The sequence below is a fragment of the Panthera leo genome, chromosome A2 (genome assembly GCF_018350215.1).
Source record: "Panthera leo isolate Ple1 chromosome A2, P.leo_Ple1_pat1.1, whole genome shotgun sequence".
Classification (NCBI taxonomy): Eukaryota; Metazoa; Chordata; class Mammalia; order Carnivora; family Felidae; genus Panthera; species Panthera leo.
Window position 1 is genome coordinate 161,480,474 of NC_056680.1, and position 23,896 is coordinate 161,504,369.

General features: G+C 41.4%; 1 protein-coding gene across 5 annotated transcripts; it reads right to left on the bottom strand.

The window, feature by feature from the left end:
- Positions 1–12,496: 12,496 nt before the first annotated feature.
- Positions 12,497–23,896, bottom strand: LOC122212989 (GTPase IMAP family member 7-like). Of its 5 annotated transcripts, XM_042927046.1 has the most exons (3): positions 20,598–20,649; positions 20,071–20,164; positions 12,499–14,628 (listed from the first exon to the last, which is right to left on the bottom strand). In XM_042927046.1, exon 3 carries the CDS (start codon positions 14,609–14,611, stop codon positions 13,736–13,738), a length of 876 nt encoding a protein of 291 aa, XP_042782980.1. In that variant the 5' UTR covers positions 14,612–14,628; positions 20,071–20,164; positions 20,598–20,649; the 3' UTR covers positions 12,499–13,735. The 5 variants fall into 5 exon arrangements, with proteins under 5 accessions (XP_042782976.1, XP_042782977.1, XP_042782980.1 ...); XM_042927042.1 differs by lacking the exon at positions 20,598–20,649 and having other exon boundaries at positions 12,497–14,628; positions 20,071–20,222; XM_042927043.1 differs by lacking the exons at positions 20,071–20,164; positions 20,598–20,649 and adding an exon at positions 20,453–20,588 and having other exon boundaries at positions 12,498–14,628.

Below are 23,896 nucleotides of genomic sequence, written 5' to 3' on the forward strand. Positions count from 1 at the left end.
TCTCTCTCTTAATCTCTCTCCCTCTGTCCCTCTCCCTTTCTATCTCTCTCTTAAAAAAATGAGGGGCTCCTGCGTGGCTCCGTCAGTTGAGCATCCAACTTCACCTCAGGTCATGAACTCACAGTTCATAAGTTCGAGCACCAAATCAGGTTCTGTGCTGACATCTCAGAGCCTGGAGCCTGCTTGGGATTCTGTGTCTCTCTCTTTCTCTACCAAACCCCTGCTCTAGCTCTGTCTCTCTCTGACTCAAAAGTAAATAAGTATTAAAAATTTTATTAAAAACTTTTTTTAAAAAATGATCATATGATTCAGTAATGCCACTTCTGGGTATTTATCCCAAGGAAAAAACACTAACTGGAAAAGTTATCTGCATTCCCATGTTTATTGCAGCATTATCTACAATAGCCAGGATATGGAAACAATCTAAGTGTCCAGTGATGGATAAATGGACCGAGAAATCATGGCATATATACACAATTGGATATTAGTCATCCATTAAAAAAAACCCAAATCTTGCCATTTGCAACAGCATGGATGGATGTCAAGGGAATTATGCTCAGTGAAATAAGTCAGACAGAGAAAAACAAGTACTCCACCATCTCCCTTATATATGGAATGTAAAAAAGAAAAAAACAAGACAAGCTCATAGTTACAGAGAACAGGTTGATGGTTCCCAGGTTGAGGGGATTGGTGAAACCTGGGAAGGGATCAAAAGATAAAAGATAAAATAAAATGAATATATGTTATGACAACATACACATATATAGGCTAGTGGGAAATATCAAGACTTATTGGATATATTTTTCAATTGATGATTAAATCTACTGAAAGGAGATGAATTTTATTTTATGTAAATTAAAATTCAATAAAGCTGAAAAATTGCAGCACTTTAGTACAATTGGATGCATTTAGGATAATCCGTCATGGTAGATTTACATGATTTTTTTTAAGTTTATTCATTTATTTTCAGAGAGAGAGAAAGAGAGCATGAGCAGGAAGGGGCAGAGAGAGGGAGAGAAAGAATCTCAAACAGTCTCCAGGTTGTAGGGTGCAGAGCCCAACACAGGGCTTGAACTCACAACCCATCAGATCATCACCTGGGCCAAAATCAAGAGTTTAAATTTAAAATCAAGACATCTAACGCACTGAGCCACCGGGCGCCCCAACATGATTTACAATCATCTAAAACTGGCTACAAGCTGTCATCCTACCTGTGTCCGTGCCCCGTTACGATATGAATTTGTATCTTTTCTCATCCACAGATGGAGTCTATTTCTGCATCTTTTGGAGCTCAAAGCCTCAAAGGTTTTGCAGTTTGCCTTTTGACAATGTCTGCTTCTTTATGCATTTCTTGTCTCTGTTTTATAATTTGACACTTTTTTTCAACCCATGTCCTCCCTCTCATGAATTTAAAAATATCTGTAACACTTTATTAGAAATGACATAGTAAAGAGAAGAAAGGATGATTCCTATGCACCTCACAGCTCAGTTCCCAGAAAGTCTGTAGTCTACAAACAACATTGGCCCAGATCCCAGAACTTTCTCACAAGAACAAGCACGGTTGTTGTCAGTTTACCGGTGCACAGCCACACTTCTTTCTTGTCTTCACCACAATCATTTCCTGCTGCATCTCCTTCTGTTTTTGTCTTCCGGTGACAAAGGGTTGTGAGCACCTCACAGCACACAAGGCTGAGGTGCAAGGTCCATGCCCCCTACCCAGCCCTGCAGTGGAAGCCTGCAGCATTTTGGTACAATTGGATGCAATTAGCGTGATCAGTTGTAGTAGATTTACATGATTTTTCAAAGTTAATCATTTATTTTGAGAGAGAGAAAGAGGGAGAGATACCGTGAGCAGGAAGAGGCAGAGAGAGCAATCTACAAACTGGGAGAAAATTTTTGTGAGTCACATATCAGATAAAGAAAGAACTTGTGTATATACTTGATACACATCTGGCAAAGAATAGAATGTGTCAAGAACTCTGAAAATTCATTAATACAAAGACAGTCCAATTTAAAATAGAAAATACAAACATTTTCAACATAATTAAAGTATGTATACACCAGTGAAACCATCATAACAAGCAAGATAGCGAATGTACCCGTCAGCCAAAAAAGTTCTTCATGCACCGCTCACCTGCCCCTGTCCCTTAGGCACCATTTATGTGCTCTGCACAATATGCACAGCAAACTGTTCCTCATGTGAACATTTGAGTGGCCCGACCTAGATTCAGAGCTTCAGGTCCTTAAGAAGAAGGTTTTCTTACCATCAATGCCACCTTCTGCAACATGGTAATTGTTGATCCCAAACCCCAGAGAATGCAGTCCACCTTAGGAAGAATTTCAGATAATCAAGATACTTCTTAACAGGAAGAAAGAACTTCAGAACAATTGCCTCAGATATTCCATTTTGTATTTTTGTTCATAAACATAGACGAGGCCGAAAATAAATAAATAAAATAAAATAAACATAGATAGACCACTGTTTTAAAAACATACCAGAAATTATGCAACCTTACATCCACATTCACAAATGATTACAAATGCACTCTGGGTTGTTGTTCATGGACTATGTGCACAGCACTTTGGCAAATGATCGCTGCCTCTGGAACATGCATCTTCAGGGCTCATCACTCGCAACGTCTCTAAACCTCCCTCAGCAGAGTCCTCTTCAGAGTTAAAGGCGACAATGGAAGACAAGTCTCTAAAGTGTAGATTCTTTTTGCTTCCAAACACTAGCATGCTTTGGTCACTCAACCCCAATCTTGAAAGACAGATTCAGTCTTTCAAAAATGAAATTCATTCTCAAAAGGCCAAGTTGTGGCCTCTAAGTGTACTCAGAAATTTAGCCCCAGCCACGCCACAAGCTTGCCAGCAAAATCACCCACACAGATGTAAAGATCATGTCCATTCGCTGCTGTGCTCTTGACCGCCTGTCCTCTCCTCGGACACAAGGATGTGGACACTCCTTGGCACAGATTTTTAGCTGGTCAAGTCTTGGGTCTGATTGACCTTGAATAAGTAAGGCCCAGGGCCCAGAGGGACCCTGACCCACCTGAGATATTGGAGGCCCTACTCCACCTCTCTGAATCTCTAGATTCTCTGTGATTTACACATAAATGTCCCTCCCTGGTGGGATGTGGGAACTTCCTGTCAGTTCTCTGCATGAGCAAAGTGCCTGTCACCTGGATTCCCAGTGATACACTCATAGGAAACACACACCTCAGTTACAGGAATTAGGATCGGCAAGATCTTGGGGTTCTTCTCTACTGGAATCTCCTCTCCATCAAAGTCCTCCTGTGTGCAACTATGTGATTAAATAAGAGGGATGTCACAAGGACAGGGAGAGAAGACACTTATTCTTTCCTCCCATCGGCCCTTCAAAATGGCTCCATCCGTGCCACCTGAAGGAAAACTTACACAGGTTCTGCCTTAAGCAAAAAACCTCTCCAATCACTATTGGTCACATTCATGTACTCAAATCATCTAGTGTAATAATCACACTCTCAATTTCACTGAGGGGTGGGGCGCCTGGGTGACTCACTCAGCTGAGCATCTGACTTCAGCTCAGGTCATGATCTCGAGGTCCAAGGGTTTGAGCCCCACGTTGGGCTGTATGCTGACAGTTTGGAGCCTGGAGACTGCTTCAGATTCTGTGTCTCCCTCTCTCTCTGCCCCGACTCTGCTCATGCTCTCTCTCTCACACAAATAAATAAACACTTGAAAAAATTTCAGAAGGAGTTAACATGGCAGAGAAGTAAGGGAATCTGAAGTTCCCTCGTCCCTCAAACACAGAAGTATTGAGGCAAGAAGGCTTGAAATTCCAGGAATCCAGGCTACAGAGTGACAGAAACATCTTCAGGGGCCCATGGGGACAATGTGATGGGCCACAGATGCATGATTTCAAACTGGGAGAGATAAAAAAGGCAGCGTAGGAACGGAGGGGAGGGATCCCCTTCTGCAGAAAGACAAAAGAAAGCGAAAGAGACGTTGCAGAAGTGGAAGGTTGTATTTGGACAAGAGAAAAAACTTGGGTTGGGGAACAGAAAAAAATGGAGAAAGAACCAATTTTTAACTGCAGGGCTTTCTCCGGCCTCTTTGTGTACCTGGGGAGGAGGGAGCCGGCCCGAGCTCTGTAGCCCGCTCCCAGGCACAGTTGGAGAGAGCAATCCCCTCCCTGAGTGCTGTGGGAAGAAGGCAAATAGCCATTCCAAGGACAAAGGACACTGCAGGACCCCCCACCACCCAGAGGCCCTTTGTGACCATACCCTGGAGTGACAGTACGCCAGAACTGGGGCACGTGGAGCAGGATCCTTTAAGACATTGGGGTTTGAATCCCAGCCGACTGCCTGGGAGACCCAGGATCCTGAAGCAGAACAGACTGCCCACTCGTGCTCCTTTGGCACTGTGAGGACGACCTGAACAGAGTGGTCTAGGATGCCTGGTCTGGGGAGGAGAGACTGGGGTGTCACCATTTTACTCCCCATCACCAACAAGGTGGGGCTTCAGGGAACAGACAATGGATCCACAGTGGAGGTGGACCTGCTCACACCAAAGCATGCCCCTCTGCACCTGGTAACTGTGTGTCTAACAGAGCAAGACTCAACACTGACTGAACCAGACAGTCCCTCCTCCAGACCAGCACAGGCACTGGTTACAAGGCACCATCAGGTATTGGTCCAGTAGTTTTGCATTCTCTGATTTGATTCTTGGTCAATTTTTATTTTATGTATATATATATATATATATATATATATATATATATACACACACACACATATATATATTTCTTCTTCTTCTTCTTCTTCTTCTTCTTCTTCTTCTTCTTCTCTTCTTCTTTCATCTTTCATCGTTCTTCTTCTTCTTCTTCCTCTTATTTCTTCCCTTCTCTAGGTTGGTTATTCTGGTTGTTGGTTTGTTTAAGCAGACATTTTTAATCTATTCTCTTTATGCCTCTTCTGTATCTCCTTTATTTTCCTCTCTATCTCTCTCTATGGAGTAAGCCATAAAGTTTCTCTGATCTCTGGTCAATTTTTTTTTCTTTTCCTTTTCCCTGCCCCTGTCATTTCTCTCTTTGTATGATATAAGGCCTCCTCCACCACCACCCCCATTAAAATTTTTTTTTTCCAGGCATACTTCAACAAACAAATCAAAGCACTCCTGGTGGAAGGTCGAAACCACCACCACGAATAGGGAGATAAAGTAATCAGAGTCTCAACAACAAAGAGCACAAAGCACACTCCAAAAATACCTCTTGAAGGGCCAGGCCCTGGACAACATTATGACCACCTGTTTTAATATAATAGTCCTCACAGGAGCAAGACCCATAAGAAGCTATACATAAGGGACAGAAAACTAGGCAAAATGATGAAACGGAAGAATTCTCCTCAAAAGAAATTCCAGGAGGAAATGACACCTAGAGAATTGCTCAAAACAGATATAAGCAACATAACTGAGCAAGAATTTAGAATAATAGTCATATTAGTGGGCTTGAAAGAAGCATAGAAGACAGACGAGGATCTATTCCCACAGAGATCAAGGAACTAAGAAATAGTCACAACGAATTAAGAAATGCTGTAATGAGGTGCAAAATAAACTAGATGCAGTGACAGCAAGGATGAAGGAGGCAAAGGGTAGATTAAGTGAAATAGAAGATAAAATTATGGAAAATGATGAAGCCAAGAAAAAGAGAGATAAGAACATACTAGACCCTGAGGGGAGAAATAGACAATGAGAAGATTCAATGAAACATAATAATATTCATAAGAGTTCCAGAAGAAGAAGAAGAAAAGAGAGAGAAAAAGGGAAGAAGGTGTTACTTGAACAAATTATAGCTGTGAACTTCCCTTATCTGGGGAAGGAAATGGACATCCAAATCCAGGAGACAAAGAGAACTCCTTTCAGATTTAACAAGAATAGATCTTCTCCACAGAATATCATAGTGAAACTAGCAAAATACAAACATAAGGAGAAAATTCTGAAAGCATCCAAGGACAAAGGGGCCTTAACTTACAAGAGTAGACACATAAGGGTAGTAGCAGACCTATCCACTGAAACTTGGCAGGCAAGAAGGGAGTGGCAGGAAATATTCAATGTGCTGAATAGGAAAAATATGCAGCCAAGAATCCTTTATCCAGCAAAGCTGTCATTCAGGATAGAAGGAAAGATAAAGGTTATCCCAGACAAACAAAACCTGAAGGAATTCATGAACACTAAACAATTTCTGCAAGAGATCCTTAGGGGGACTCTGTGAGTGGAATGCTGCAAAGACTACAAAGGACCAGAGACATCACCACAAGCATGAAACCTACAGGTAACACAATGACACTAAATCCATATCTTTCAATAATCACTCTGAAGGTAAATGGACTAAATGCCCCAAACAAACACATAACATATCAGAATGGATAAAAAAAAAAACCAAGATCCATCTATATGCTGCTACAAGAAGTCCATTTTAGACCTGAGGACACATTCAGATTGAAAGTGAGGGGATGGAGAACCATCTATCATACTACTGGAAGTCAAAAGAAAGCTGGGGTAGCCATACTTATATCACACGAACTAGATATTAATCTAAAGGCTGCAACAAGACCTGAAGAAGGGCAATATATCATAATTACAGGGTCTATACATCAAGAAGAGCTAACAATTGTAAATGTTTATGCTCCCAACTTGATTGCACCCAAATACATAAATCAGTTAATCACAAACATAAGTGATCTTATCGATAGAAATTCTGTAATTGGAGGAAACTTTAATTCTCCACTTACAACAATGGACAGATCGTCTGGGCAAAAAAAAAATCAATGAAGAAACAATGGCTTTGAATGATACAGTGGACCAGATGGACTTGACAGATATATCCAGAACTTTTCATCCAAAAGCAGCAGAATTCTTTTCGAGTGCACATGGAACATTCTCCAAAATAGATCACATCCTACGTCACAAAACAGCCCTCAACAAAAATAAAAGAACCGAGATCATACCGTGCATATTTTCAGACAACAATGCTATGAAACTTGAAGTCAACCACAAGAAAAAATTTGGAAAGCCTCCAAATGCATGGAGACTAAAGAACATCCTACTAATGAATGAATGGGTCAACCAGGCAATTAAAGAAGAAATTAAAACGTATATGAAAGCAAGTGAAAATGAAAACATGACAGTCCGAATCCTTTGGGATGCCGCAAAGGCAGTTCTAAGAGGAAAATACATTGCAATCCAGGCCTATCTCAAGAAATAAGAAAAATCCCAAATACAAAATCTAATAGCACACCTAAAGGAAGTAGAAGCAGAACAGCAAAGAAACACCAAACCCAGCAGAACAGCAGAAGAGAAATAATAAAGATTAGAGCAGAAATAAAAAATGTAGAACCCCCCCTGCCAAAAAAAAAAAAAAAAATACAGTAGAACAGATCAATGAATCTAATAGCTAGTTTTTTCTTTTCTGGAAAAAAACAAAGAAAATTGATAAACCCCTAGTCGGGCTTCTCAAAAAGAAAAGAGAGAGGACCCAAATAGATAAAAATCACAAATAAAAGTGGACAGAACACAACTAACATCACAGAAATACAATTATCAGGGAATACTATGAAAAATTACATGCCAACAAACTGGGCAGCCTGGAGGAAATGGACAAATTTCTAGACACCCACACCCTACCAAAACTCAAACAGGAAGAAATAGAAAAGTTGAACACACCCATAACCAGTGAAGAAATTGAATCAGTTATCAAATCTAACAACAGATAAGAGTCCTGGGCCACATGGCTTCCTAGGGGAATTCTACCAGACATTTAAAACAGAGTTAATCCTTATCCTTCTCAAGCTGTTCCAAAAAATAGACATGGAAGAAAGCTTCCGGACTCATTCTGTGAAGCTACCATTACCTTGATTCCCAAACCAGACTCAGACCCCCTAAAAAGGAGAATTACAGACCAATATCCCTGATTAACATAAATGCAAAAATTCCCAACAAAATACTAGCAGATAAAATTCAACAGCATCTCAAAAGAATTATTCACCACGATTAAGTGGGATTCATTTCTGGGCTGCATGGCTGGTTCAATATTCTCAAATCAATTAATGTGACAGAAGAAAGGATAAGAACCATATGATCCTGTCAATAGATGCAGAAAAAGCATTTGACAAAATATAGCATCCTTTCTTAATAAAAGCCCTCAAGAAAGTCGGGATAGAAGGAACCTACCTTAACTTCATAAGAGCCATATATTAAAAGCCCACAGCTAATACCATCCTCGTGGAAACAAAGTAAGAGCTTTCCCCCAACATCAGGAACATGGCAGGGATGTCCACTCTCATGGCTGTTGTTTAACATCATATTGGAAGGCCTAGCCTCAGCAAACAGACAACAAAATGAAATAAAATGGACCCAAATTGGCGAAGAAGTCAAACTTTCACTTTCCGCAGATGACATGATACTCTACATGGAAAACCTGAAAGACTCCACCAAAAAGCTGCTAGAACTGATACATGAATTCAGCACAGTCACAGGATACGAAACCAATGTACAGAAATCAGTTGCCTTTCTATATACCAATAATGAAGCAACAGACTACTTTCTTACACCATACACAAAATTAAACTCAAAATTGATGAAAGACATAAATGTGAGAGAGAAAACCATTAAAACCCTAGAGGAGAAAACAGGCCATAACCTCTTTGACCTGAGCCCCAGCAATTTCTTGCTCGACCCGTCTCCAAAGGCAAGGGAAATAAAAGAAAAAATGAACTCTTGGGACCTCATCAAGATAAAAACCTTCTGCACTGCAAAGGAAACAATCAACAAAACAAAAAGGCAACCAATGCAATGGGAGAAGATATTTAAAAGTGACATACCAAATAAAGGGTTAGTATCCAAAATCTATAAAGAACTTACCAACCTCAACACCCAAAAAACAAATAACCCAGTGAAGAAATGGGCAGACAACATGAATAGACACTTTTCCAAAAAAGACATCCAAATGGCCAACAGACACATGAAAAGATGTTCAACGTCACTCATCATCAGGGAAATACAAATCAAAACCACATGGAGATGCCACCTTACACCGGCCAGAGTGGCTAAAATTAACAACTCAGGAAACAAAAGATGTTGGCGAGGATGTGGAGAAACGGTAACTCTCTTGACTGTTGGTGGGAATGCAAACTGGTGCAGCCGCTCTGGAAAACATTATGGAGGTTCCCCCCAAAATTAAAATGGAACATCCCTACAACCCAGCAATAGCACTACTAAGAATTTATCCAAAGGATACAGGAGGGCTGATTCACAGGGGAACATGTACCCCAATATTTATAGTAGCACTTTCAACAATAGCCAAATTATGGAAAGAGCCCAAATGTCCATCAACAGAAGAATGGGTAAAGATGTGATTTATATATACAATGGAATACTACTTGGCAATGAGAAAGAATGAAATCCTGCGTTTTACAACAACATGGATGGAACTGGAGGGTATTATGCTAAGTGAAATAAGTCAGTCAGAGAAAGAAAGATGCCATATGTTTTCTCTCATATGTGGAGCTTAGGAAACTTAACAAAAGACCATGGGGGAAGGGAAGGGAAGAAATAATTTCAACCAGAGAGGGAGGCAAACCATAAGAGACTCTTAAATACAGAGAACGAACTGAGGGTTGATGGGGGGGTGGGGGGTTGGGGAAAATGCGTGATGGGTTTGAGGAGGGCACTTGTTGGGATGAGGACTGGATGCTGTATGTAAGTGACAAATCATAGGAATCTGCCCCCAAAACCAAGAGGACACTGTATACACTGTATGTTAGCTAACTTGACAATTTATTGACAATAAATTGTCAAGTTAGCTATATATATATGTATATACATATATATATATTTACAAAAACTTTAAAAAAATATTACTGAAGGGTAAATCTTCTACTGTCCCTGGCATCCCTGGCATGTGCCTGCTCCCAGAGAAGAACCTGCAGTGTAGACAGGGCTGCTTAGAGCTCCCCCCACGCTGCCATTCTCCTCCTGCCCTTGCCTTGGCTCTGATTCTTCATGGGCTGGAGGAGAAGAGGCAGAAACACTGAAGATGAGTCAAGTGTAGTCTGGCCCTGGTGGGGGGACAGTGGCAGCATTCTTAGTGGCTCTTTTCCCCATGGAACACTGTTAATAGCCTTCAGCGTCTCCTCTGGGAATCTGAAATCATAAGCCCAACAGAAGGCCACTCTCTCCTCTCCCATCACTTGCTTCAACGTCTGTTCCTAGTGCCGGACTTCCAGAACTCTGATGCACATACAAGCTGCTGGGATCCCTGCTGGGCCCCTGGGCAAGTCCCCTTCAAACTGGCTTTGGGTGCCTCCCTCCCATGTGGCCCCATTTCATATATGAAGAACACATACTTTTGCCCCCCTGTTAGTGAAAGTTCTGACTGCGTCCAAGACCTCCACCACCATGTGTACGCTGCTCCCTCCACAGAGCAAAGCAACAGCCTTCATGTATCCCATGACCACCAGGCAGCAGAGCCAAACTCCGAAGGACACACAACAAGTCTCTTAATGTACACCGCCCACACCCGTCTGGCAGTATCAAACTCCAGAGGCCGCCTCACTAGGTTTCAGGAGAGAGAGAACCTCCATCTCTCTGGACATGGCACGCAGAGACGACTCCCTGTGGGGCCTCCCTTACATAGTCACACGGTTACACCTGGGCCACCTTCTGCCCTGGGGAGACGATTCTGCCGCAGATGAACTCCAAGAATTGACCAATACTAATTTGTCATTGTCCCTATAAATTAAATGTTCTCGTTTAAAAAGTCCTTTCCTCTTGGGATGCCTGGCTGGATCATTTGGAAGAACATGCGACCCTTGATCTCATGGTCATGAGTTGGAGCCCCATGTTGGGTGTAGAGATTACTTAAATGCTAAAACCTAACAGAAAAGGTCCTTTCCTCTTGACCCCTTCAAATATCTATCAAATTAGTTGAAGGACTAAACCGCACAAAACTGGTTCTTGCTTCTTCCTTTGGACATCCTATATGGATCTTCTAGCATATAGCTTTGGACTGCGGGGTATTGGCAATTAGTAAACATTCAACTGATATTAAGGGAGATATTTATGTTACCCCGAACCTTTCATATAGCTTTCTGACCCAGATTTCAAGTTAATACAGGTCATTTACATTGGACCCTAACTTTGACATTTGATATTGAACTTGTCACAAACCTAACTGAACGCTATTGCCCCTGAATCGATCCTTCCCCTGAAAATCTTACCTGTCACCCTGAACTTTCCTGTTTCTAAATATAAGCATGACCATTGTACCCATCACCCACATGGACACATCCTACACATCCTTCACAGTAGACTTCATACCCTAAATCTTTCCTCAGTTCTTCCTCTATAAATCCTAGTGTAAATTCCCCATCATGAGTCGTGACTATCACATATTTCAACAACAGAGATCATGCACACATTAAACGCTGGAAATTCCACAGTCTTCACCACTGAAATAGAACCACATTCAGAGAAAACTGGAATATAAAATACGGTAAGAGAAGTGAGTGAGCAATATTTCGATTGTCAAGTGAAGAGATAATGATTTATTTGATTTACTCGTTTTTTCTCTGGTTATCTCTTACCTTCTGAAATGGAATCTAAGGTTGGGAGAAAAGAAATCAGCTTACATAAGCTGCACATTCAAGTGGCCTGAACACAGGTTAATTGTATTAAGAATGCTTCTACATATCTCTGGGGGAAAATATCTTTTAAACGGTTCTGAAATGAAAAAGGACAGGGTGCGAATACTTTGCTCTCTAATCATACTAGAGTCACTTACAAGGAAGTAGTTTTGAACATAAGAAGTGCATGATGGCAGAGAGTACTTTGGTCTCACTTTGTCATTTGACACATGTTTTCTCATGAGAGGATTTTTTCTTCCGTGTTTTTACTGCATTCTGAATACTTATGATGAATCTTAAAATGAGCGGGTATTTAGAATCTTAAATTTTCCAGACTTAATCTCTAATCCGTCTCCCGAAAAGTCACTGATATGGTAAATACTCTCAGTCATGTTCACAGACAAAACAAAGGACAAATAAAAATTCTAATAATTTGGATTTGGGATGGCTGCAATCCTTGTGAGTGACTGAGAGTCACCCATCTAACTTTGAAGTTTCTCTATTATTTTAGCAAGACAGAACCTTTCATCTACTTACTGCAAATGTCACAGCAGGGAAGGGTAAGGAGAGATTTTTCTGGTGTCAGGAAACGAGCACTAGAGGGAATGAAAAACCATCAACAACAATAAAGATGCTCTGAAAGAGAACTGGGTACCATAAGATTTTTCAATCAGATTCTCACAGGAAAAAGATAGTCTGCTCTCATTAGGTACTTGGAGAAAGTTTAGAGAAGGGGCCTCTTACACACTGTGGACACAGGGAATTTGGAAACCACAGGGACGTTGATAGTATTCATAAGAAAATTGAGTCCCACCTGAAGGGGTGAACAAAGACTGGAATGCAGAAAAAGAGTTGGGTAGAAAGGCCACCAAGAGAGGAGCTGTGACCTTTGGCGTAGGGTTGCAGTTAGTCAGAGATGGCCCTGCAGAGATAGAGGTGGGGGAATGGACACCCCAGCCTTGCTTTTCTACTTCCACAGGGCCTATGACTTGGACTTCCCATTGGCCAGCCAGGCAGAAGTCAGAGAGCAAGAGATCCCACCAATGTAGTGCAACTAGATCAGCCTCAGGGGGCAAAGAGCTAGGGTGAAGTGTGATTCTGCAGAGGCAAATGAAGACTATGTGGCCCAGATGGGATTTTTCAGATACAAGTGGAGACATTTTAAGTTAGGATGGTCCCTAAAAAAGAAAAGAGAGAAACACAATAAGAGAATCCTGTGACTTTCAGATCTTCATGAACCACAGAACAATCTTTCCAGAGAAACCCGATACCTCCCTAACATACTACTTGTGGCCATGCGGTGCAACGACGCATGTGACCAGTGGTTCAGACACTTAACATGTGCAGGATTTCTGATTTGAATTTTCCTGAGTCTTTGAACTCTATATGCCATTGCCTGATTATGCCAACTTTGTGTGAAGAGGGACAGGTGGCAAGGGAGGGAGCGGTGGGGACTGAGAGCTGGGAAGAGGTTTCATTCTGGTTAGTTCTCGCTGCATAACAAACCATTCTGAAGCTCAGTGGTTAAAAACAAAAGCTATCATTTATTTGTTCTCATAAAGCTGCAATTTGGGCAGGACTCAGCGGGAATGAATCATCTTTGCTTTCTGCAACTTCGTCTGAGATGGCGGGGCAGCCGGAGGGCCCGCTTCTGTGTTGCCTCACTTGCATGGCGGGCAAGTTGGTCTGAGTCATAAATGAAAGGTGAGCTGGGAAGTGGGCCAGTGACTTCAGGCCCTCTGCATGGGGGCCTCTCAAGAGGCAGCCTGGGCTTCCTCACAACATGACAGTCAAGTTCCAAGGGCAAGAACCCCAACAGGGCAAGGAAGCATTGTCCACATGTAACCTTAGAGTCACAAGGTGTTGCTTCAACCATCTGCTATTAATTGAAATGGTCCCAGATCTGCCCAGTTCCAAGGTAGAGGACACAGGCCCCACAACTCAGTGGCAGGAGTAACAGGGTCAGGTTATAGGAAGAATGAGTAGAAGCTACTGTCACAGCTATCTATGGAAACTACAATCTACCACTATGGCAAATCATCGTAAATTCAAAAGAAAAAATGAAATGGTCTTTACTACCAGAACATATGCCATATTTGTGAAAGCACCCTCATAATCCCATTTGAACCATCTCTAAATAATCCCATCTCAGCTTCTTTCCTGATGTTTTTTATTTGTTCAGCATACTTCATCTTTAGCCATTTTATTTTTTCCTCCCGTTCTTCCTGTGATTTATCAGCATATTCCTTTTCTACTAGTTTAATTTCATTATTTAATTGATCGGTGTAGATCTTCTTCAGGTCTTCTTCCCGTTGCTTCAGCCTCTTCTCCGTGTCCTCGTAAATGGCATTGGTAAAGTAAGCCCCTCCGTTGCTCTGCACCATCTTCTCTATCAGCTCCACCAGCTCCTGCACTTGAGCTTCCTTCTCGGCCTCTGAGGCTCTGTTGTTGAAGGCACAGTAGCGGTTCCCACACTCGCTGATGATGTTTCTTAGCTTCACATCTGAATGTGCCAAGAAGTCACTCAGGCTCTTCTCCTCCAAGTTATCTTTGCGAGTGAACAACACGATCATGTGCTTCAAGGCTGGCTTCCCAAAGGCAGCCTTGATCAATGCCACGGTCTTCTGCTCTTCATCCGTGTAGCGGCCCACCTGGAGGACCAAGACGATGGCGTGGGGCCCAGGACAGGAGTAGAGGACACACCGGCTGAATTCGCCACATGTGGTATCCAGCATCTCCTTGTTGTCAAAGAGCCCTGGGGTGTCAACAACAACAAGTTTCCTCCCCTTCCATTCCTTGGATGCTTTTTGACACCTGGAGAAGACACCATGGGAAGCAACTCTAGACTCAAAGACTCTACTCCCCAGGATGGTGTTGGCCGTTGCGCTCTTCCCACTTCCAGTTTTCCCCACCAGAATAATCCTCAGAGTGTTGTCCTGAGGGTCAGCCATTTCACTACCAGGAGTCTCTGTGGTGTAAAGCAAAGGAAGGAGAAGAAAAAGAGTCAAAGAAGGTAAATGGAAACCATCACCTCGCTCCTATGACCTATGTGTTCCTCCCTGAAATCCTGCAGTAGTCTACTATCCATGTTGGTCCCATAAAGACAGAAAGATGAGACAATTCAATCACCATGGAAAAACAACAAAGTAGTTAAACAGTTCCCCTACAAAAGAGTACCAGGTCCACATGGTTTCATGGGGATCTCACTTAACCTTTCTTAAACTATTCCTGATGACTTAAAACAGAAGGAAATCTTTCCAGTTCTTTCTATGACATAAGTATGATATTGATCCCAAAAGCCAACAAAGATTTCACCAATAAATAAAGCTACAGACATGTCTCATTTGCGAATACTAATGCCAAAATCCCAAATAAATTGTCAGACCCTAAAAAGTAATACCCCACAATTAAAGGTGATTTATTTCAGAAATACTAGGGTGGTTCAATATGAGAAAATGGATTCTTAAAACACATTCCATTTAGTAGATTTAAGAAGAAAAATACCTTGATGCAGAACAGACGTTTGCCCAAATTCAACACTGTTTTAATAGATACTTCTTTAATGTGATTTTATAGAAATATAAATTTTAAAAAATTTGTCACCAATTTTTTCTCTGCAGCTAAATAGTTGACTATAAATTTCATTTGGATGAATGAAGAAAGGAAATTAGCCTGTACAGTCAAAAAAGAGAAGAACGATGAGGGAGGGCCAGCTCTACCAGATAGTAAAATATTTTAGCCCCTATACTTAAGGCAATAGGACGTGTGTGTAAACAGAGACAGATCAGAAAACAAAAACGGACAATTCAGAAATAGACCAAATTGGTCGACTATATTCATGAGTATCCAGTTCAATTGTATCGTGTTACATTTATCTTCCATAAGGCAGCATCTCACAGCAATGGGGAGACAGATGGACTAATAACCAGCATTTGGATAACTACAAAACCACACAGAAAAAGACAAAACTGCATCCACGTCTTCATGCCATTCACATGCTAAATACATTAGAAATATAAACAATAAAAATCAATCCACATAAATACTGGAAGAAACTCAGACATATCCTTTGTAACCTAGGGGCGGGGCAACTCTTTCTAAGATTTGAAAGATTGTAAGGAAAAGGATTCATACATCTGACTACATAAACATCTAAAAGACAGTGGGAGACAACGAACACCACGGACAATTAAAATACGAATGTGAGACTATATCAAAGAGGGTTAATTCTCCTCTTATACAAAGAATACCTAAAGGTACAGAGACAAATGTCCAATAGCTCGATAGAAAATGGAGCAAGATACATGAATAAACCGTTGAAAGAAAAAAAAGAAATGTCAATGCTCCTCAACTATGTAAAAATATATGAACACTCACTTAAAGTAGAGAAAAATAAATTGAACATAGGAAAATAAAAAAACTAAATATAACAAATTAAAATTACACTGAGATACTATTTCTCCACTTACAGATTTGGCAAAAGTGCAAAAATTTGCTGCTATAATCAGTCGGTAAAGGTTTAGAGGAAACAGGTTCTCTTCTCCACGGCTAATGAAATTGAAAAACAGTCTAAAACCTACAGGGGAGAAATTAGCAATATCATACAAATTACATATACATTTATTCTTGGATTGTGAGTCCCAATTTTAGGATTTATGCCTGTAGTGGTCAAGGGCAGGTCACCCCTAAACGTGCAATGTTGGCATACTGACCATTTCATACAAAAGTAACATAAGATACAGCCTGTGTGGGAAGATTGCTAAGACCCTCTTCTGTCCCCCTGCAAGCAGGAAACAAATCTCCCATGTAAAAGGTGCCCTTCCTGTCCCAGGAGGTAAAGAGACACTCTCATGACCAGGGATGGGAGATTTAGAGCCAAGAAGACTGTATAAACAGCCCACTACTTTCTACTAATTTACTACCCCAGCCCAAAGTCTCTTTAGAATTCCTCCCTAACAGATGGTCCCAAAGTTAAGTTTTCCTTGTCTTGTCAATCCCTCACAGATCCATCGTCTCTTTGTCTAAAAACTATAAAAACTGCCTGCCTTGGTCATTTCTCTTGGTTTTAGTTTCATTACTGAGCATCTGTGCACACTGCTTTTTTTTTTCTCTTGTTAATCTGCCTCAAGTGAATGTAACTCTTAGTACAGCTGGAAGACCTTGAAGGGTAGAGGAAGAAGTTCCCCTTCCTTATGTCCCAGAGCTACACTGAGAAAAACACAGGAAAATATTGGCATATATTTATTCTCTGTGTCACTATTTGTAATAATTAAAGACCAAGAATCTACCAAATGCCCACTAGTAGGGGGCTGATTGAATGAACCAAGGTACATACACACAGCGATGTATTATCCAACTGTAGAAAGGAATAAGAAATACCTCTCTATGCCGGGATGGAGAGTTCTCCAGGATATTTCATAAAGCAAAAAAAAAAAAAAAAAAAAAAAGGCAAAGTGAAGAAAATAATATTTACTTTACTGTCATTTCTCTAGTGGGGAGGAACATGAACTGTAGGTACAAAGTACAACATATATTTCATGCACATGAAAAAGCAATGGCAGATCATCTGAACTGTCACCAAAGAAGTTACTGACAGAAGGATGGGAGGAATAAGGTGGGGGACAGGTTAGAAGTTGGAAACTGCTTTGAATATACTTCGATTTCATAGATTTGTCTTGAAAGCGTGTACTTCCTTCTTTTTGAGAGTTCGAACCACAGCTCTTTTCCTTTATGAAAGACCTACATGTGTACCTGCTGTTGCTGGCTGACATAAATTCAAAGAGGATTTTTCATTTGTACAAAAAAAAAGCTGAACACGAATACAGCGTTCCGCATTTGTTTCACAGCCAGTTGAGCTAACAGAGAGGCCGAGTGGGCCGTTGTCCACGCCAGCTGCCAATCACCTTCCCCGGGAACCTCACACAGGGGTTCACCATCCATCCACCAGAACTGTGAGCCAGATGAGCACGTGGGCTTTCTCTCAATTGAATTTGTGCATCTGTTAACAAGTTGTGTCTAAAAGTATCAGAAACACATAAGGGAGGTTATTTGGGGGAGATCTGGGAATGCGCACCCTTTTTCCATGTACATTGATGGTAATTGCTTCTCTCCTTTATGTCATTTTGTTTCATAAAAGATTTCATAGGAACATTCTGCTTGTGGATAGTGAGGAACATCTGTAAATAGCTTACATAATTATACAACAAAAACTATATTTTCAGATAACTAGTAAAAATCAAAAGCAAATGCAATACATAGTATTTGGTGTAATAGACAAACCACACAAAGAATTGGTCCAAGAAACTTGAAAATGCAGTTGCTTCATTGGCTATTGTCCTAATGGGATAGAGTGTAAGGCCAAATAGGGGGAAAAAACGTCAAGAAAATCTTAAATTGTTTTCAGGAATCCTGTCCTATTCTTAGCTTTTTGTGCACATGTGTAGTTTTGAAGCCCAAGGACAAGCCCAGTGGCAATGAACACTCTTAGTGCCCATACTGTGCCCTTCAAATGCCATTTCCCACCAAACATTAAGAATCTTAGGAGAACGTACCGATTCCAGATCTGGGCCAAGAAACATGCAAGTGGATCCTAGACTATCTAGTCATACTAGTAATCGAGGATTCTATCAAAAACTATTCAGACCGTGGGATGCCTGGCTAGCTCTGTCAATACAGCATGCATCTCTTGATCCCACGTTCATGAGTTCTAGCCCCACATTGGGTGCAGAGATCACTTTCAAAACAAATGTTTGAGGGGAGCCTGGGTGGCTCAGTTGGTTAAGCAGCTGACTTCGGCTTAGGTCATGATCTCACAGTTCGTGAGTTCGAGCCCCACGTCGGGCTCTGTGCTGACAGCTCAGAGCCTGGACCCTGTTTCAGATCCTGTGTCTCCCTCTCTCTGAGCCTCCCTTGTTCATGCTCGGTCTCTCTCTGTCTCAAAAATAAATAAGTGTTAAAAAAAATTAAAAAAAAAATGTTTGGATCTTACCGAAAGGACTACAGGGCCAACTTGAAGAGGCAAGATGGACAGAGATGGGGTAATTTGAGTATCAATGAGAATAATAATTTCAATGGATTAAAATTTATCAAATATGTTGAAGTTCATGAATTCATAACAATACCAACATTCCGAAAGAAGTGAAGTGTTCTCTTTGGGGTATGCTAGGAAATGAAGTCATCGGTCTGAACATGGACAAAAAAGAATCAAGCATTCCTTTTGTCTTATTAACTACACCTTATGGAAATGAAAGTATGATTCAGGGGAACTTTCTTTTTAAAGGATTATGCCATCCAATCAATGAAGAAAGAATGATAGAATTATAATATTATGATTTGCCACCTTTAATGAAACAAAGTTAGTCTAGGCTATCATTACTGTCTGCTACATTACAGAAAGAGACAGAAGAATATATAAGGTGCCTTCTCATGGACGTTTACAACTGCACCTATGAAATATTGCCACCCAAATAACCAGGCAAGCCTTCATATGATCAAGCCTCTCCTTAAATTTAAACTTATACAAAACATGGAAACTGGAAGAACATGTCATATGACGTCTTGAGAATTTAATGAGCAAAAAGTACACTGTCAATTCTCTTGGAAAAAGGACCAACCATTTCTTAACCAAAAACATTTTACAAAAAGAAACTGGAAGGTGAAAACTTATCAAATTAAACTTAAGAGATATGAAAGAATCGAAATTTATGAACCGTATTTGGAGCTGATTTCAGTTTTAAATTCTAGGAGACGATCTGGGAATTGGACTACACCTGGTAATTTTTTTAAAATTCTAATTGCTTTTTGAACTCTGATTATGGTATATTTTAATGACCTTTATCTTCCAGACATACATATGTAAATGATTACTGATGAAGTGATAAAATTTTTAGTATTCTACTAAATTAATAGTTTTTAGTATTCTAATGTTTAAAGTGTATGTATGTATGTATGTATATATTTAATCTCTACACCCAGCATGAGGCTCAAACTCACAACCCTGAGATCAAGAGTCCCATGCTCTTCCCACTGAGCCAGATAGGCGCCCCCACTCTAATTTTTGAAATGAGGAGATTGATGTGGCTCAGAAATGCTGAGAAAGTTGCCCAAGGTCACTGCGCTTATGGGCTTTGGGCAGAGAAGGGATCCAATGCAAATTATGTCTACCGTACCCTCATGCATAACCCTTGCACACTCTGGTCTCTTCTTGGTTCCTTCTCAGGCCCTTGATTCTACATTTCTCTTTACATTGGATCAGAAATAGATCATGGGAGGCCAGGAGAGGTAGATCACTCTCCGTCCAGAAACATGAACTGGTAGCAACCCTGGAATTAGGGAAGGCAACCAAAGGGCTTCACACACATTTGTTTTCTACAGAATAGTTCATTCTCTCCCCATGGCACCCCTTCCTTACCTCCTCTGTTACACTGTCGATCACACCATTTCTCTCTTACATGTTGGAAAGGACACAGCCAGCTGAATTCTAGACTTCTTGTCCCATTTGTGACCTGGGTATCCCGGGGAATTTCATAAAACCACACACACACCATCTGGGATTCAGATTTTCTTTCAGGAAAAGAGAGGGATTGGGACAGACTGGTCTCTAAATTGCCTTCCAGCTCTAAAGACCTGCCTTGAGGACACTAGTTTCCCACTAAGGGAAATAGATGGGGTGTCAGGCACCACTCACTCTGTCATGACAGCAACTGATGGAAGATATGCTGTTCAGCAAGTTTGTCCTGTTAAATAGGAGACATGTGGACATAGGCCATTCTCTTTCCTTAGCCCCACCCTACCTTCTACTGAGACTCCTGTGGCAGCATCCTCATTGCTGGGCTGCTGGTACAGTACCTGCTCCCTTCTAGGAGCAGAACCCACACCCATGCACACCCCTATTTCCTGCTGCCCCTCATGGCTCCATTGCTCTCAGGCCAGGCTCACCTTCTTTTGAAGGAGCTGAGTTCCCCATTGTTCTCCAAAGAATCTGTTTGAGCTGCTGCTTTTGCTTTCACTGTGAGGAAAATGTGTTTCACCCTTTAAACCTCTGAGGCAGGAAGCTCAGATTGGGTGGAGCTAGTGAAGGAACTATTTGGCTTTAAAGAGACAGAAATATTGCCCTATACTTGGAGGAGTGCTTGAGTTTTACCAAGGTGTAAGCTTTTTCTCCATGTGCCTGCTCTCACACGAAATTTTCCAAACCTATATTTGTTGTTTGGGGTTATACTGGTGGATCCCAAAGGCCCTTATTACATGACACAAATCATGCACACAGAGCCAGGCATGGTGTTGGATCATCTTCCCTGCATGGAGTGGGTGACTCTGGCGTGATTCTAGGAAGAAGAAACTCAAATAGGTGGCTAGATGTGTCCAAATTTAGAGCCTGAGATACTTCCCAGTGATTCTATCATATGGGTTTTCATGAGAGTCTTTCATGAAGGTCTCAAGTTACTCATTAAGAATTTACCAGCCTTCAGGTACAAAGCCAAGAGTCTAAACCATTGGGAGCCAAGAGAAAAAAAAGGAAGATGTGGCCTGGAAAAAGTCTTCCAATGACCATACACCTTCTCTAGTTTTCTTCATATGGTTCTTTCAAATCCCAAAATATGCATGACCTGACAAGAAAAGATGCATCCAGGGAGGAGATCAAACTTTCCCCTACAACCTTCCTACTTTCCTCTACCCCAGACCCAGGCACTGGTAGATTTTCCCAGATTTAGCCAGTGCATCCATTCCAACCTGCTCTGGAAACTTTGAGATGATAGGCAGATGGTCAAACCTCTCATGGTTGACCAGCTATTCCAGTTGTCTGTTGCATCATCATAAAATTATAATGTTTTTGATTATATATTTCTGTTCACTACATTGAGACATGGGATTAGTTGATGTTCACACTTGAAGGTGATTACTAAGAGAACTAAATGTGGCAGGAAGTAGTGGCCAATGGGGTGGCAACCCATGGAGGGAAGCAGCCAGATTTGGAAATTATTGTATTAATACTATATTATTGGTCCATATCATTAGACCAGTTATTGGTGCTAATGACTTGGAAGGCCCCAGGTAACTGTTTTCCAACTTGCAATAAAGACACAGACCAGGAGGCACCAGCTATGTAATTTGCAAAGTCTGGCACAAAAGGAATATGCCAGGCCCTTTGTCAAAAACAAACAAAAAAAATTAAGAATTTCAAGATGACATCAATAGAACAGTAAACCCTTCTAAGTACAGGGCCCTGTGCAACCACACAGGTCACATACCCATGAACTTGGTCTTGATGAGGCTGAATACATAAAAGTCTAGAGGAGAGCTAGAATCATATTTCCTGCTCAAAATATCTCTACCATTTCCTAGTTTCATTTCAAGCTACATATTCCTTGAGTGAAACTTGTCCTTGGATGTTTTCATGGTCAGCTAATTGCTTCTCCAGGCATTATGCTCAGGTATGCTGTTATGTTCCCTAGAGGGAACAGGAGACTAGTTGACACAGAATCCATGGATGCCACAAGAAATCAGATGTGAGTCTCAAATGGTAACAGCCTTGTGATCATTGGTCAAAAAAGGAGCATGTGGCCCCCATCAGTCCCATACTGAGCCCTAAGTTAGGAGTGATCTCCTTCTACAAGATTCTGGATAGAAGCAGTGTTGCCCCATATCTGTCTTGTTCAATTAGCCACGCTCCTGATCATTGAGGGCTTCCTTCCACTTGCACCTATGCTGTGAGCCACAGGCCTCTCCACCGCTTGTCTCCACCTGCAACCCCGGAAACACAACTTTCCACCCAGGATCTTGCTCCTTCCACATAGTCAGAAGCAGAATGATAAATGTGGACAAAGCCACAGCTTCCTTTTTTATGTTTTCCTTTCATTCTTTCCATTTCACACACACACAGAAATGTGGATATAATGAATTTTCAAAAGGTGTGGGGTCATTAAGAGACATTCTTTGAATTCTATAGGAGTCTTCTTGTGGGGCTCGGTGTTTTCTGCTGCTCAGATCTAGATAATCTCACAGCTCAACTTATTAAAATAGTGCAGAAATAATAACAGTAGTTTAAAAGAATTGTTCCCCCATTGTCCTGTTTCTTCTACATATCGTCTTTGTAACCTTGGTGGATCCGTCTCCTATTGCCTCCATAACAAATTCCTAAAACATTAGTAGCTTAAAACAATATAAACTTCATCTTCTACAGTTATGGAGGATAAGAGCATGGAATTAGTCTTATGGAGATAAAACCAAGGTCCTGCAGAGCTGGTTCTTTCTGGAGGCTCCAGGAGAGAATCCATCCCTTGCCTCTTACATCTTCTAGAAGCTGCCAGCTGACCTGGGCTTGTGGCCACATCACACCAATCTCTGCTGCCTTCATCACATTGCCTTCTTGCCTCTCCTTAGAAGGACCTTTCTGATTACATCGGGGGCCCACCCAGGTAATCTGGAATAATCTCCCCATCTCAAAGTCATTAACTTAATCACACCTGCAAAGATGCTTATGGAATAAGGTAACATTCACAGGCTCTGGGGATTAGAGTGTGGCCTCTCTGCAACTCACTTTTCTAATCTTTAAAATGGAATACTTACTTCAGACGGTCAAGGTGAAACCAGATAAATTTGTACACATGAAGTGGTACTCAAACCATAGTGATCAATAGATATTAGTTAGAAGTAGTAATAGAACCTTCTATGCTAGTCTCATAGATTACCCTTCTAAGGCTCACTTACACATCAGAGATGCTGTCTTAATCAGCTTGCACAAACATAACACCACAGCCTGGGAGCAGAAACAACAGGAATTCATTTCTCACAGTTCTGGAGACTGGGCAGCCCAAGCCCAATGTGCCAGCCAACTTGTTTCCCTGGGGAGGGCTCACTTCCTGATTTGTGGACGGCGCCATCTCACTGTGTCCATACATGATGGAGTGAGGAAGCAACTCTCTGCTATCTCTTCTTACAAGGGCACTAATCCCATCAAGAGGATCCCAGATTCATGAACTCATGGAAACCCACTTACCTTATCCCCAAATACCATCATGTTGGGGGTTAGGGATTCTGGAGCCTTCTCTCCTGGTGCCAAATAAAACTAGTCACTTCTCCTTTGTAACTATCTCTTTTAAGTGGATATCACTCAAGGTTTCCTGGTTTCTCCCCACTCACTCCACCCCCAAAGGGCACTGCATGAAAAGGAAGACTCAGCACTTCCACAGCCTGTCTACCAGGATAAGGGATCTGGATTATCTATACCCCTGCAC

Coding starts and splice junctions, on each gene's coding strand:
- LOC122212989 (XM_042927042.1), bottom strand. CDS start 20,206: ATGGTGTGTGTGTGGTTTTATGAAATTCCCCGGGATACCCAGGTCACA. Junction 14,629..20,070: donor TCGACAGTGTAACAGAGGAG/GTAAGGAAGGGG, acceptor TTTACACCACAG/AGACTCCTGGTAGTGAAATG.